At 41.1% G+C, this 16,025-nt stretch overlaps 1 protein-coding gene across 4 annotated transcripts in view; it reads right to left on the bottom strand.

Annotated features, from left to right (window-relative positions):
* The window catches only part of SOGA3 (SOGA family member 3), a 91,107-nt gene that overhangs the window by 49,310 nt on the left and 25,772 nt on the right, over positions 1-16,025 (bottom strand). For all 4 annotated transcript variants that reach the window (XM_056566494.1, XM_056566493.1, XM_056566495.1 and 1 more), the window contains exon 6: positions 12,459-12,567. In XM_056566494.1, coding sequence (XP_056422469.1) covers positions 12,459-12,567 — 109 coding nt within the window. The remainder of the gene's footprint in view (positions 1-12,458; positions 12,568-16,025) is intronic.

Here is a 16,025-nt window from a genome sequence, read left to right as displayed (position 1 = left end):
CGCTTATACGGAAAAATAAAAAAGTTATAGGTCATCAAAATAAAGGGATTATAAACGTACTAATTTGGTTAAAAAGTTTGTGATTTTTTTTAAGCGCAACAATAATATAAAAGTATATAATAATGGGTATCATTTTAATCGTATTGACCCTCAGAATAAGGAACACACGTCATTTTTACCATAAATTGTACGGCGTGAAAACAAAACCTTCCAAAATTAGCAAAATTGCGTTTTTCGTTTTAATTTCCCCACAAAAATAGTGTTTTTTGGTTGCGCCATACATTTTATGATATAATGAGTGATGTCATTACAAAGGACAACTGGTCGCGCAAAAAATAAACCCTCATACTAGTCTGTGGATGAAAATATAAAAGAGTTATGATTTTTAGAAGGCGAGGAGGAAAAAATGAAAACGTAAAAATTAAATTGTCTGAGTCCTTAAGGCCAAAATGGGCTGAGTCCTTAAGGGGTTAAAGGGAACCTGTAATCAGTTTTATGCTCCCCAGTCCGCAGGCAGCACAATGCCGGAACGCTATGAATTACTCTGATACGCTTGGGCATTACAGAGTAATCAAAGTTTAAAAATGCTGTCGAGAATTGGGTAACTACTTGTCAGACGTGTCCTGCAGCTGCTCCCTGGCTGGCTGGAGTGATGCATCTCTACCTATACACTGCTAGGGAGAGACATGTCACTCAAGTTATCAGGGACCTGGCTATGATTACATTGAAGCACCAGAGCTTCTCAAAGTAATTCATTTAAATTACATAGATACTATGGACTATAAAAATCAAGGTGTAGGAGTAGTAAAAGTCCAAATCTATCATAAATAACGTATAACAGGAAAAAGGTGCTTTGAGGGAAAAACTATTTGAGGGAAAATCCAAGATGGACTAAGATGATCAAATTTTACAGCCCAGTGTGATTTATAACAATTTTGAATACTGAATTTTGAATACTGAATTGCTTAAAAAGGGAGGAAATCCATTCATTTGATGTTTTTGTGGATTCAAATACCTTTGTGAGGAAGTTACATTTAGAGCTGGTACTCACCAGGTAAGTAGTGTGCTCAGCTCTCCCTGTGAGGTAGTCCTTGTGGGTTAGGGGGGATGCCAGGAACTGTATGTTGTACTTTGTTATCTTTTTAAAAAGCTGGAAAAATAATTTCACTTCATACACCCCACCCCGCATCCTGACGTAACAGATATGCCATTTTGCTAGAAGGGGTTAAGAACGCAATGTGGAAACACAGCCTTCAAGCACTTTTTGGGTGTTCTTCCCTGCTGTGCTAGCAGCTGGCGTGTGTGTTTGTTTAATACAGATGGACATGGACTTGCCACTGGTCCTAATTGCAGATGAAAACTGCAAGCACTAGCCATCACTGCTAGGGCAGTAGGAAAAAGAGCACTATTTACTAACATATTTTCTTTTTTTTTTTCATTCTTAGGTTCCTACATGCTCTGATTATGTAGAGCCAATGACCGAACATTTTTTTCTTCTTCACAAAAATGGTCAATGAGGGATGTGGGGCGTTTTATTGTAATACAAAGCTGAGTGCTGTCAGGTCCTCGGTTCTGTAGCAGTAGCAGGTTGGTATTTTTAGGCAGGAAAGGGCCAAAATAAATAGCCCTTCCCACTAGGTAGTACTAGACTACCACTGACTGGTTTAAAAAAAAAAAAAAAAGTGTTGGGTCCCCTTCTTTTCCATAACCAACTGACTAAAAAACAAAAACAAGCAGCAGCAGCTTAGTACTACCAGGATGGGAAGAGCCATTAATTTGGCTCTTCCAAGCCAAATAATACCAGCCTGCTACTGCCACAAATCTGGAGCACCAGGTCTGACTGTACCTGGCTGTTCCCAGTATCTCTGTAGCGGTGGGTACTAGGGCAATAATGGGGGGTTAGCGTTAGCCGTTTTTTTTACGGCTAACACTAAGCTCCAACTAAGTAATGGACGTCTTCTACCAGATGGCTGCACTACTAAGTATGTAAAGCAATCATCAATTAGTCCACCAAATTTGACCATAGTCCTCTGTATGTGGGAATCTAAAAAACAAAAATTAGGAAAATAAAAATGGGTTAGTAAATGATAGACACTCTCACCTGCTGTGCTAGGAGCAATGGCTAGCTCATGCGGTTGTGAACTGCAGGCGGGAACTAAACAGATTTAAACAAATGGCAAATCCATGTCCGACCTACACAACTGCAAACACTAGCTTTTGGGGGCTAGCGCAGCAGGGAAGAGCACCCAAAAAGTGCTGGAAGGCTGTATTCCCACACTGTGCACACATTCTTTGAAAAACGCATGTTAAAAATGATACGTATGCAATGTGGAACAAGGGCATTAAACTCTGTCCTGGCCTCTACTGCACTGCAGACTCAATGGACCATTAGAGTGAATCAGATACCAGGACACAGTAAGAAGTTGGGAAAAGTGTTAGTCCCCATAGAGGAGTAGAACACCCATCATTTTGACAGGTATTCTGTTCCTACAGTAAGCAGCGATCTGTATACTGTCTGGCATCTAAGGAGGTAAGCGGTGATGCCATGCATCTCCTTACCCTCCTTAGGTTGGATCCACTCTAAAAAGCACTGCCATCTATTGAGACAGCACACTTCTGAGTGGTCCTGCTTGTTTTGCCAGTGCCTGCTCCAAAGGGAATCTCTTGGCAGAGATTCCGTAGTGAGAATAAGCCCTTATGAGGCTATAGTCAAACCGCGGAATGCTGACACTGAAAATTTCTGTGCGGATATTCCAGAGACAGCGTCTCATAGATGGCAATGTACTTTCGAGCAGAATCCACAAAGACACTGTACAGGTTCAATGTTTTTGTGGACAACAGAATTAGGATTTTCGCAGCAGGTGTTGCTGCCGCTGCTGCCATGTGGAAAAACAGCAGAATTCCATTGAAATCAATGGGACTCTGCTGTTGCGGAATGTCCGTGCAAAATATTTATGCGGAATTCCGAACGGATATTCTGCCATGTGAACATATCCTAATAGTGCTCATCTATGCAGCCATAATATGGCTTCTTTTTGTTTTGATGATATGAGGGCTCTGTTTTCAGTTGTATAACATGTGTTAGAGCCTGTAGTGCATGGAGGTTGGAAAACTTCATGCAATATCATAAAGGTGGCTCTGTCATATGCATTACCCTAAGGCTTTTTATAAATGGAAACACAGCATGTATGGAGGTTGTACAGAGGCACACAGTAACCCTATGGCTTAAGTGACCCAATGTAGCGCTTAGTACAGTACTATATTACAGGGTTAACCTTCTCATAGAATTTAAAGGGGTACTCCGCTGCTCAGCGTTTGAAACAAAATGTTCCGAATTCTTAGAGCCGGCGCCTGGAGCTTGTGACGTCATAGCCCCGCCCCCTCATGATGTCATGCCTCACCCCCTCATGATGGCTGTCACGCCCCCTCCCATAGACTTGCATTGAGGGGGCGGGGCATTACATCATTAGGGGGTGGGGCTATGACATCACGAGCTCCCGTGCCGGGACATTTTGTTCCAAACGCTGAGCAGAGGAGTACCCCTTTAAGGAAAAACAGAGATCATAATCAAAGTATACTAGTGCCTATGGGTACCATAACACGGTTTTTCATCATTTGAAGGCTGTTTGGAGTTATGCTACACTTGTGTGCATAAGTATGCACAGTATACAGTATCATCAGGGAGAGAAATAGTGTACCGCCACTTGCACTACTAAGAGAAAAGAGATAACCTCTGCAGATATGGCCGCTATAGTACCTGCACAGTATACAGCATACAAGTAGTTCAGATTGCAATGGTGCACAGTGCTGTCCCGATACCCCTACCATCCCTGCCGAAGCTGTCTAATAAAGCCTTAAGAATGGTGAGTGCTGTCATCTACAGTATGTTAGTATGACAAAACAGTAATAACAGCTCAACTTCCTTGGAATAACATTTGTGAAGCAACGTGACAGTGCTAATATTACAGTAATAATATAATAGAATTTGTGCTCAATCCCAGTGAAGATAAAGTTTAAGCATATTTGCCTCCATCGGTTTAATTCATTAGTACCAGAGCGAATAGCAGAATTCAATTCCCACTTCCATTTTGCATTGATTTACTGAGGAATTTCTTTTAAGCCTTGTTTCATTACTCGGTCTAAAGTTCAGGGTGTGTCACTGAGTAAATGTGATGTGATTCCAAAAAACATAACAGATGTGGCCCAGAACTGCACATTACTCACCCTCCAACTAGCACAAAAATATGTAGTTCTGTTGAGAAAATGTTATATACATGCATATCATATTCTCATATCCCAACCTCATATTACGTCTGTATACAATGCTCAAAAAAATAAAGCAAACACTTAAACAACACAAAGTAACTCCAAGTCAATCACACTTCTGTGAAATCACACTGTCCACTCAGGAAGCAACACTGATTGACAATCAATTTCACATACTGCTGTGCAAATGGAACAGACAACAGGTGGAAATTATAGACAATTAGCAAGACACCCCCAATAAAGGAGTAGTTCTGCAGGTGGTGACCACAGACCACTTCTCAGTTCCTATGCTTCTGGCTGATGTTTTGGTAACTTTTGAATGCTGGCAGTGCTTTCACTCTAGTGGTAGCATGAGACCGAGTCCACAACCCACACAAGTGGCTCAGGTAGCACAGCAAATCCAGGATGGCACATCAATACGAGCTGTTGCAAGAAGGTTTGCTGCGTCTGTCAGTGTAGTGTCCAGAGTATGGAGGCGCTACCAGGAGACAGCCCAGTACATCAAGAGACGTGGAGGAGGCCGTAGGAGGGCAACAACCCAGCAGCAGGACCACTACCTCCACCTTTGTGCAAGGAGAAGCACTGCCAGAGCCCTGCAAAATGACCTCAAGCAGGCCACAAATGTGTATGTGTCCACTCAAACGGTCAGAAACAGACTCCATGACAGTGGTATGAGGGCCCGACATCCACAGGTGGGGGTTGTGCTTACAGCCCAACACTGTACAGGACGTTTGGCGTTTGCCAGAGAACACCAAGATTGGAAAATTCGCCACTGGCACACTGTGATCTTCACAGATAAAAGCAGGTTCACACTGAGAACATGTGACAGGTGTGACAGAGTCTGGAGACGCCATGGAGAACGTTCTGCTGACACCCAGGTCGCTACCCCCGACATGGCTCGACCACACAGGTAGCTGGGCTAGGCAAAGTACCAAAGGATAAGGCAGTAGCATAGTCAAACGTTGCAGAAAGTCAAGGCAGGCGGCAAAGGTGCGGAGTCTAATAATGTAGCACAAGGTCTGGATACACGGGTAAGGCTAACAGGCTATAAGGGTTGCTTAATCTCAGGCTAGGGGCACCGAAGATCCGGCAGGGTAGTGTGGGAGGTGCAGGGACTTTATAATGTAGTCTCAGGTGCAACAACTAATTAAAAGTGTACTGGCCCTTTAAATTTCAGAGCTCCGCCGTGCGGGCACCCTAGCAGATGGGGATGCACATGCCGGGGCTGAGACACAGAGGAGGAGGCGGCAGCGGAGTATGTTGAGTGACGGCTGGGATTCGCATGCGGGCGTGTCCCGCGATGCGAATCCCAGCCCCACCGGCAGTCGGGTATTCAGGGACCATGCACTCACGGCCGATGCTTGCGGCCGGAGCGCAGTGTGTGACAGTAATGGTGTTGGATGGCATTTCTTTCGGGGGCCGCACAACCCTCCATGTGCTTGCCAGAGGTAGCCTGACTGCTATTAGGTACAGAGATGAAATCCTCAGACCCCTTGTGAGACCTTATGCTGGTGCGGTTGGCCCTGGGTTCCTCCTAATGAAAGACAATGCTAGACCTCATGTGGCTGGAGTGTTTCAGCAGTTCCTGCAAGAGGAAAGCATTGATGTTATGGACTGGCCCGCCCATTCCCCAGACCTGAATCCGATTGAGCACATCTGGGACATCATGTCTCCCTCTATCCACCAACGCCTCGTTGCACCACAGACTGTCCAGGAGTTGGCAGATGCTTTAGTCCAGGTCTGAGAGGACATCCCTCAGGAGACCATCCGGCACCTCATCAGGAGCATGCCCCGGCATTGTAGAGAGGTCATAAGGGCACGTGGAGGCCACACACACTACAGAGCCTCATTTTGACTTGTTTTAAGGACATTACATTAAAGTTGGATCAGCCTGTAGTGTGGTTTTGGACTTTGATTTTAAGTGTGACTCCATATCCAGACCTCCATGGGTTGATAAATTTGATATCCATTGATAATTTTTGTGTGATTTTGTCAGCACATTCAACTATGTAAAGACTAAAGTATTTCATACAATTAGTTCATTCATTCAGATCTAGGATGTGTTATCTTAGTGTTCCCTTTATTTTTTGAGCAGTGTATTTTGTCTTCATATCCCTTACTCATATTTTGTCCTTATATCGTGCCATTAATACCTCAGATGCCATGATCAGTACAGATCACGGCATCTGCGGCAGCACGGCTACATTTTATGCTGATCTGATCGCCCGTGGCACCGCCGCGGGAATCAGATGAGCTAACATGGCTGACGGAGGTCCCCTCATCTGCCTCCGCTGCCTTTCCGGCATCTTCTGCTCTGGTCTGAGATGGAGAGGACCAGAGAAGAAGATAGCCGATAACACTGATCAGTTCTATGCCCTATGCATAGCACTAAACAGTATTAGCAATCAAATGATTGCTATAAACAGTGGCCTATGGGGACATAAAAAATATTTAAAAAAAAAAAGAAGTAAAAAAGTTTTTAAAAAAGTTTTTAAAAAAGTTTAAAAAATATTAAAAATCCCCTCCCCCAACAAAAATGAAAAATGAAAAAAAAAAATTTTATAAACACATTTGGGATCGCCACATGCGTAAATGTCCAAACTATTAAAATATAATGTTAATAATGCCATACGGTGAATGGCGTGAACATAAAAAAAAAGAGTCCAAAATTGCAGCTTTTTTGTCACTTTTTATTTTAAAAAAATTAATAAAAAAATGTATTAAAGTTTTATATACACAAATGTGGTATCAATAAATAGTACAGATCACAGTGCAAAAAATGAGCCCTCATACCGCCGCTTATACGGAAAAATGAAAAAGTTATATGTCATCAAAATAGAGAGATTTTAACCCCTTAAGGACCAAGGACGTACCGGTACGTCCTTGGTCCTGCTCTCCTGATATAACGCGGGGTTACACAGTAACCCCGCGTCATATCATGGCGGGCCCGGCGTCATAGTGAAGCCGGGACCCGCCTCTAATAGCTCGCAGCGCCGATCGCGGCGCCGCGCGCTATTAACCCTTTAGCCGCGCGCTCAAAGCTGAGCCGCGCGGCTAAAAGTGAAAGTGAAAGTTCCCGGCTAGCTCAGTCGGGCTGTTCGGGATAGCCGCGGCATCCCGAACAGCTGACAGGACAGCGGGAGGGCCCCTTCCTGCCTCCTCGCTGTCCGATCGCCGAATGACTGCTCAGTGCCTGAGATCCAGGCCTGAGCAGTCATCCGGCAGAATCGTTGATCACTGGTTTCTTATGAGAAACCAGTGATCAACATAGAAGATCAGTGTGTGCAGTGTTATAGGTCCCTATGGGACCTATAACACTGCAAAAAAAAAGTGGAAAAAAAAAGTGAATAAAGATCATTTAACTCCTCCCCTATTAAAAGTTTGAATCACCCCCCTTTTCCAATAAAAAAAAAAACACAGTGTAAATAAAAATAAAAATAAACATATGTGATATCACCGCGTGCGGAAATGTCCGAATTATAAAAATATATCATTAATTAAACCGCTCGGTCAATGGCGTGCGCGCAAAAAAATTCCAAAGTCCAAAATAGTGCATTTTTGGTCACTTTTTATATCATTTAAAAATGAATAAAAAGTGATCAATAAGTCCTATCAATGCAAAAATGGTACCGTTAAAAACTTCAGATCACGGCGCAAAAAATGAGCGCTCATACCGCCCCATACACGGAAAAATAAAAAAGTTATAGGGGTCAGAAGATGACAATTTTAAACGTATTAATTTTCCTGCATGTAGTTATGATTTTTTCCAGAAGTCCGACAAAATCAAACCTATATAAGTAGGGTATCATTTTAATCGTATGGACCTACAGAATAAAGATAAGGTGTCATTTTTACCGAAAAATGTACTACGTAGAAACGGAAGCCCCCAAAAGTTACAAAACAGCGTTTTTTTTTCTATTTTGTCGCACAATGATTTTTTTTCCCGCTTCACCATAGATTTTTGGGCAAAATGACTGACGTCATTACAAAGTAGAATTGGTGGCGCAAAAAATAAGCCATCATATGGATTTTTAGGTGTAAATTTGAAAGAGTTATGATTTTTTAAAGGCAAGGAGCAAAAAACGAAAATGCAAAAACGGAAAAACCTCCGGTCCTTAAGGGGTTAAACATGCTAATCTGGTTAAAAAGTATGTGATTTTTTTTTTAAGCGCAACAATAATAGAAAAGTATGTAATTATGGGTATCATTTTAATCGTATTGACCCACAGAATAAAGAACACATGTGATTTTTTACATAAATTGTACGGTGTGAAAACGAAACCTTCCAAAATTTGCTAAATTGCGGTTTTCTTTTTAATTTCCCCACACAAATAGTATTTTATACATTTTATGGTAAAATGAGTGAGGTCATGACAAAGGACAACTCGTTGCGAAAAAAAACAAACCCTCATACTAGTCTGTGGATGAAAATATAAGAGTTAAAATTTTTAGAAAAAACTGCAAAAAAATAAAACTGCAAAATTAAATTGGCCAGGTCCTCTAAGGTCAAAATGGGCTTGGTCTTTAAGGGGTTAAAAAGTACAAATATTATAGAAAAACTCTTAAATTGCACACTTCATTTAAACCTCTTGGCTCCATTCTATCTAACTCATTTATCCAACACACGTCCCTTTGCAGAAGACGCCGTCTGTTCAAGTCCTCGTTCACATTCACTGGTACTTCTTCCAGAATAAGCCATCTAAGATCTGTAACATTGGCCCTCATTTACTAAAGGAGAACCGACGGTTTTTCTCGGTTATTGCGCACAAAATTTGTTCGCATTCCGCGTGCGACCAGATCTGCGACCAGAATTTAGGCGCACAACCTACATTTTCAGAAACACTCGGAGAGTTTAATTTAACCTACAAAATGGGCGTGGTTTACTCAAAAATGGGCGTTAACCCGACTAAATGGATAAATCACTCGGAGTAATTGTGAAATCACTCTGAAAAAAGTGTGATTTCTCAACTCTGAAAAACTGACAGCCCAGGGGTCGAATGAAAATGGAAAAATGGAGTGTTTTTGAGGAAGGGACAGCTGACCATTGTGGTTCATGATTAAATTACTTGTTTTATACTTTAAAAGCATTTTTAACCCCTAAACGCTTTTATGATTAAATTATGTAATAGATTTTTTTTATTTATATATATATATATATATATATATATATATATATATATATATATATTTTTTTTTTTTTTTTATATATATATATATATATATTTTAAAAAAAACTTTTGGGTTGTTAACCCATTAACAATCATGAATGTAAAGTTACATCCTTGTGCAGAGTAACTTTACTTTATTTATTTGGTTTAATTTTTATTTTTCCAGTGCAACACTTTTTATTCCCGTGCGACAGAATTTAATATCGTGCGACACAAAAGAAACTGACACATGCGACAGATTAGTAAATCACAAGGAAAAAAAAGACGAGTACACTGAAAAAAAAAAAACCTAACCGACACTCCAGTCTTTGTAAATGAGGGCCATTTTTTTTGCAAAGTGATGCGCCACTGAGGTTTCACCATGCTTTGAGTCTGCAGTGTCATCTCTAGTACAGAATTTTTTTTATCATACTTTTGTGTTTAGTTATTCTAGTTTTGATCATACTACTAGTTTGTCCAACATATGCTTTACCGCACAGACATTTTGGCATATAGATCACATTACAGCTCAAACATGTGTGAAACCTTTTGATTTTAATTTTAGTACCTTTCATAGGATGATAGACACTGTCACCTCGCAAAATTGCATTACAATTGACGCATCCCAAGCATGGAAAAGTTGAAGCCAAAAAAAGTCAGCCTTGTTTTTTTCTTTAAAGTAATGTCACCTTGAATTCATTTGTTACCTATGGAGGGACCCTTTTTTGTATACAAACATGGGATTATCCTGCAAAGGGAGGTATATTGGATAAATGAGTTAGCTATGATGGAGCCGAGAGGTTTAAATGAAGTGTGCAATTTTAGAGTTTTTTTTAAATCACCTTCTACTTCTGTTTTTGGTAGGTTGTGGAATTCATATCAATGTGAAGCGTATTAAAAAAAATAAAAAATAATTATTAACCCTTTATGTACCAAGATATGTTGTAGCAGGTATTTAAGTCATCACCAGGTGCTCACCTGTGCGCATGATTAAGGGGATCCTCCCCGAAACATAGCATCAGGTTCGGCTATGGACGTGTGTGCAATGGCTCCATGCTCCTTACTATTTTAATTATGCTGCAAATGCTATATAAAATGCAAGAAGACTTGAGGAGGCACTGGTAATGCAGTTTCACAAAGGTTTATTCCTTCAGGTCAATGATACAAATGTGGCTGACAAGCCGTTTCTCTCTCACATGCGCTTAATCATGGCCAATCATTGATTTGATTGGGCAAGATTAAGCGCATGTGAGTGAGAAACGGTCCGTCGGCCACAGTTGTATCGTTGACCTGAAGGAATAAAACTGCATTACCAGTGCCTCCTCAAGTCTTCTTCCATTTTTTTATTGCTTCTCTTGGTCTCCAGAGGATTGAGCACGGATACGAGTTTCAGCCATTAGTGTCCAGGTGTTGACCCGATATATACTACTACTCCCCGCTACAAAAGGTACGCGGCAGTGCCGTACTAACTATATCTACTATATGGACTGAGTAAATGCTATAAAGATGAAAGAATAAAAGAAGAGAACTACTGAAACAGGTCTGTGAATTCCTCTTACTAATTCTATGTGTTGTTGAATCCTCTGTGGCTTGGTATCTAAATGACATTAATTTGGGCCATATACGCGGAGTCTATCAGAAAATGTAAGAGGCCATACCTACATGCCATTTTTTATTGGCATTTTTTCACTATTTACTGTGTTTTTAGTAGTGTAACAAATAGCAGCATGTTCAGAATTTTTTTGTGTGAAATCTTTTCTCCTGTAAACAACAGTAAAATTACATGTGTACATGTATGTGGGTATCCTTTCCTTCCTAACTCTTCAAAAGAAATTCTTGAGTCACGTGATGGAAGAATCATATGAAGTAAAACCCAGTTGGTTAAAAACTGCATCATGGAGGAGAAAAAAAGAGGGGGAAGTTTGTTTGTGTTTTTTGTTCAAACACAATGTGTGCCTCAAGGAAGGGGCTAGGAGGATAACTGTGTAAGAGAAATGCTTAAAGGGGTTGGCCATCTTTAACAGTTTTTTTTAATTTTTTTTTATAAAACCATGCTGGTAGTATAATATTTTACTTCCACATACAGTGAGGCTTCCCTACGGCTAATCGTCCAAACATGGTTGGCTATGGAGGAGCATGTGACGATACATGTCACTGAACCTCCTCTATTACACCTGTGCTACTTTTCTTAAGCACAGTGTACTGCTATCGAGGAGGAACAGTGACATGTATTGTCACGTGTTCCTCAAAGGCAGCCATGTATGGATGAATAAGCCATCTGCCTGCATACAAGGACACTGGCTGGAGCCGGAGCAGAGCTCAGTTATATGAGAGAATGAGGCTGCGGGGGAAGCCTCACTGTATTAAAAACCTGTTAAAGTTGGCCAACCACTTGGTGCCTTTGTTCTCAGGATTAGCAGGGGTGCCAGAGATCAGCCCCTCAATTATTATAGTTTATAGCATATTCTAGAGATATAGTACAACAGTAGAACCCCTCCAAGCTTTATTTAGATCAAAATCTCAAAAACTCTTAAAAGACATTCCATTTTTACTTAGGAATAAAGGCCCAGATGTATCAAACTGTGTGAGAGAAAAAGTGGGGAGATTTTTCACCAGCAACCAATCACAGCTCAGCTTTCACTTTACCAGAGCTCATTAGCTGAGCTGTGATTGGTTGTTGTGGAAAAATCCCTCCACTTTTTCTCTCACACAGTTTTTCTCTGCACTTTTTCTCTCACACAGTTTGATAAATCTGGGCCTTTGGCCCAGATTTATCAAACTGTGTGAGAGAAAAAGTGGAGGGATTTTTCCACAACAACCAATCACAGTTCAGCTAATGAGCTCTGGTAAAGTGAAAGCTGAGCTGTGATTGGTTGTGGTGGAAAAATCTCCCCACTTTTTCTCTCACACAGTTTGATAAAGGCTTGGCCAAAGTATTTTTGTTATTCATCACGATACATGGCCGTACCTTTGCAAAAAAAGAAAAACTGAAATAAGCTTTACGGATACAAGCATAACAGAAAGCATATGCATAAGTGAACTTACTTGTAGAAGCTGCCAGAAGTATTTGTTGGCTTATATATACAAGTACATAGTCTTCAGTGTTTTCTTTACCAGTAGCTGGAGCAGAAACTATATTTCTTTTACTTCTTATCTTGGTGAGTGGACAAAACATACAAAACTGAAAATAAATAACTACATAAAACAAAAATAAAAATGGTGGAAAAGGTTACAGGACAAAAAAGAGGGTGAAAAGGAAAACAAGCTTAAATATAGTTGTGTAGGAAAGAGAAGAAAATAATACTAGGATGAGGATAAGTAAAATAATAGGCTGGAACATCTGGGAAGGTAAATACAGAGACAGAAAGATTTATTCACTCACAGTGCTGCCAGCAATAGACTGTACACATGAAAAAGCAACAGTTCTGCATCTTAATCCATTACTAAAGGCAAGAACACAGACATTTATTTATCACTTCACAGGATGTTTTATAATCTGCAAGATAATTCCCTGAACAGTTTCCTGAGCAGAGCGGAAATAGAAAACAGGTCACACCATTATTTTCATGGAAAAGGAGAAAGCTTTAGTCAACGTTAAAAATATTTAAAATGTTTTTTTTTTTTTTTGTCACAGCTAACTTCTATGCCAAGTTATAATTGCCTTGTGTAGACGGTGATATGGATTGTATATATGTCATCGAGATTACAATGACCACAGGCAAGAAGTGTTGTCATAAGGAGTAGAACAGCTACAGGGCCCACCCCAAGGACCAGATACACAGGTCTCGGTGCCTTTTTAAACTATGAGCGTCTCAGAGTAATTCGGCGTGTCCCGGACTGGCAATGCCTGAACCAGTTTTATGCTGCTCGCAGTTTAGGCAGCATAAGGCTGGGTTCACACTACGATTTGAACTACGGTTCCCATATACAGCTGGGAGGAGGGGTGGGCGGGGCTTAATCGCAGCGCCCACACTCAGCCGTATTCAGGAACCGTAGTTAATGTATGTCTATGAGCCGACGGGAGTGAACCGCAGCCTCCGGTCGGCTGCGTTTTCGGTTGTATGCGGTTTCCCGACCGCAGGCAAAAACGTGGTCGACCACATTTTTGCATGCGGTTGGGAAACCGCATACGGCCGGAAAAGCAGCCGACTGGAGGCTGCGGTTCACTCCGGTCGGCTCATAGACATACATTAACTACGGTTCCCGAATACGGTTGAGTGCGGGCGCCGCGATTAAGCCCCGCCCACCCCTCTTCCCAGCTGTATACGGGAACCGTAGTTACCAACTGTAGTGTGAACCCAGCCTCACACTGATGACAGGTTCCCTTTAAGTTCACAACCATGCAAACTAAATGATGTGTGCAATTTTTTATTTAATTCATGAATACTGTACATTGTTTTAACAATATGTACTGTGCTGATCCTTAAAGGGGTTGTCTGGGCAAAACTAACATTTTCCCCACAACTGGGGCATCCAAATAAACAAGCAGTGTTCACCTGACCTGCTACCCCACAGCTGGTGCGCAAATGCTCTCGGTCCTCCACTGGTCTCCGCTCCTTTTGGGATCCTGTGACATCCTAACCCCACAGGAACTGGCCTGCTCAGCTAATCAGTAGCTGTAGCGGTGTGCAACCTCAGTCAGTGATTGGCTGAGCAGACCAGTTACTGTGTGGTGAGGAGATCAGAGAACCCTATATAATGTAGGACCAGGAGCATCAGTGCAGGAGCTAAGGGGACTGAACAAGGTAAGTATAGATTATTTACTTGCAATGGTGTTTTAGTGGAGGAATAGTGATGCATGCTACAATATTCTTTCTGTCAAATCTAATTTCAAATTCAAATGGATCCTCTATAATGCAGAAGCCCTCTAATGCAAACCTTAGTACAAAATTTAAAGGGATTTTCCAGGACTTTGATGGTCATTGATGGTCAATTCTCAACAAACACCATTAACCTTTCGTCAGTGAGGCGCCTAAATCAAGCACTCTTGCTGATCAACTGTGGTGCCCACATAGACAGTAAACTGCTACAGAAGCAGACAGCTCTGTATACTGTGTAGTGGCTGTGCTTGGTTACTGCAGCTGAACTCCCTATGAAGTGAATGAGAGCTGAGCATGGCCACTACACAATGGCTCAGTGTAAACCTAGACTAGACAGTCTAAAAATGTGCCTTATTTATTAATGTGGCTCAGGTTGTTTGATAAATCTAGCATATCTTTAGTTTAGACCCAATTAAAATGTTCCATAATATTGTGCCAAAATTCTAGCACAATTATGTTGAACAGTGTTGCATCTTAAGCTATGCCCCCCTTTACCACAAAAGTGTCTAAAATACCTAATATATGTGGCACACAGTACGTAAGCCATTTTAAATTGTGCCAGAGTTTTGGTTTGCTTCCAGCTCGCTATATAATGTATACAGGCACCATGGTAAACTACTAAGCAACCGGGTTAAGAGTTATCGCTCAAATATTAATGGCCGATCCTGTATAAATTCACTATACTTAAGTACTATAAAGTTCAGTATACAAGATCCTATTACTCCATAATCAAAATTCGCACACATTTTAACTTTTTTCCTATTATGCTATGTTGCTAATATTTTAAAAAAATTTAAGTTTTTGTCCACGATTCTGCACTTCTTACCCCATAATGACAAAATTAGAACAGAACGTTAGGAATCTTTTGCTAATTTATTGAAAAGGACAAACTAAAATATTATATTGACAGACATATTCAAACTCTTTACTCAGTACCTAGACCCTTTAAGCCCCTTTGGCAGCGATTACAGTCTCCATTCCTCTTGGTGATGCTGCCACAAGGTTTGCTACACCGCGGGCGTTTGTACAACAAGGAAAGGTACCTGTTGTTAAAAATGCTAATCCTATCCTTGCTCTAAACTTCTTCCATTTAAGAATTATGAAGACCACTGAGCTCTTGAGAATTTTCAGTGCGGCAGAAATTATTTTGTACTCTTCTCTAGATCTGTGGCTCCACACAATCCTGTCTCTGAGCTCTACAGTTCTACTGTTCTTCCCCCCTCATTGCTTGGTTTTTGCTCTGAATTACATTGTCATCTATGAAACCTTATACAGACAGGGCTTTGTCTTTCCAAATCCTGTAGAGTCATCTGAATTTACCACAGGTGACTCTGATCAAGGTGTAGAAACATCTCAAAGATGATCAAAAGAAATGGGGGGAACCAGAGCTAAATTTCAAGTGTCATAGCAAAGGGTCTGAATACTTATGTCCATGTGAAATTTTATTTGTTTATTTTTAATAAATTTAAAATTAGATTTTCACAATCTCATTATGGGCTATTGAGTGCATTCTTAGCACAAGGCTTCAACATAACAAAAATAAAAAAAAATAAACTAAAGGTAACGTGTTATTTATGCAGCATGGTGAAAAGTGTGCAGTTAAAGGGGTATTCCGCTGCTCAGCGTTTGGAACAAACTGTTCCGAACGCTGGAGCCTGTGCCGGGAGCTCGTGACATCATAGCCCCGCCCCCTCAAAGCAAGTCTATGGGAGGGGGTGTGACGGCTGTCACGCCCCCTCTCATAGACTTGCATTGAGGGGGTGGGGCATGACATCATGAGGGGCGGGGCTAT

Source organism: Hyla sarda, chromosome 3, assembly GCF_029499605.1.
Source record: "Hyla sarda isolate aHylSar1 chromosome 3, aHylSar1.hap1, whole genome shotgun sequence".
NCBI lineage: Eukaryota > Metazoa > Chordata > Amphibia > Anura > Hylidae > Hyla > Hyla sarda.
The sequence above is the reverse complement of the archived record's forward strand: the minus strand, read 5'-3'. Positions and strand labels throughout refer to the sequence as shown.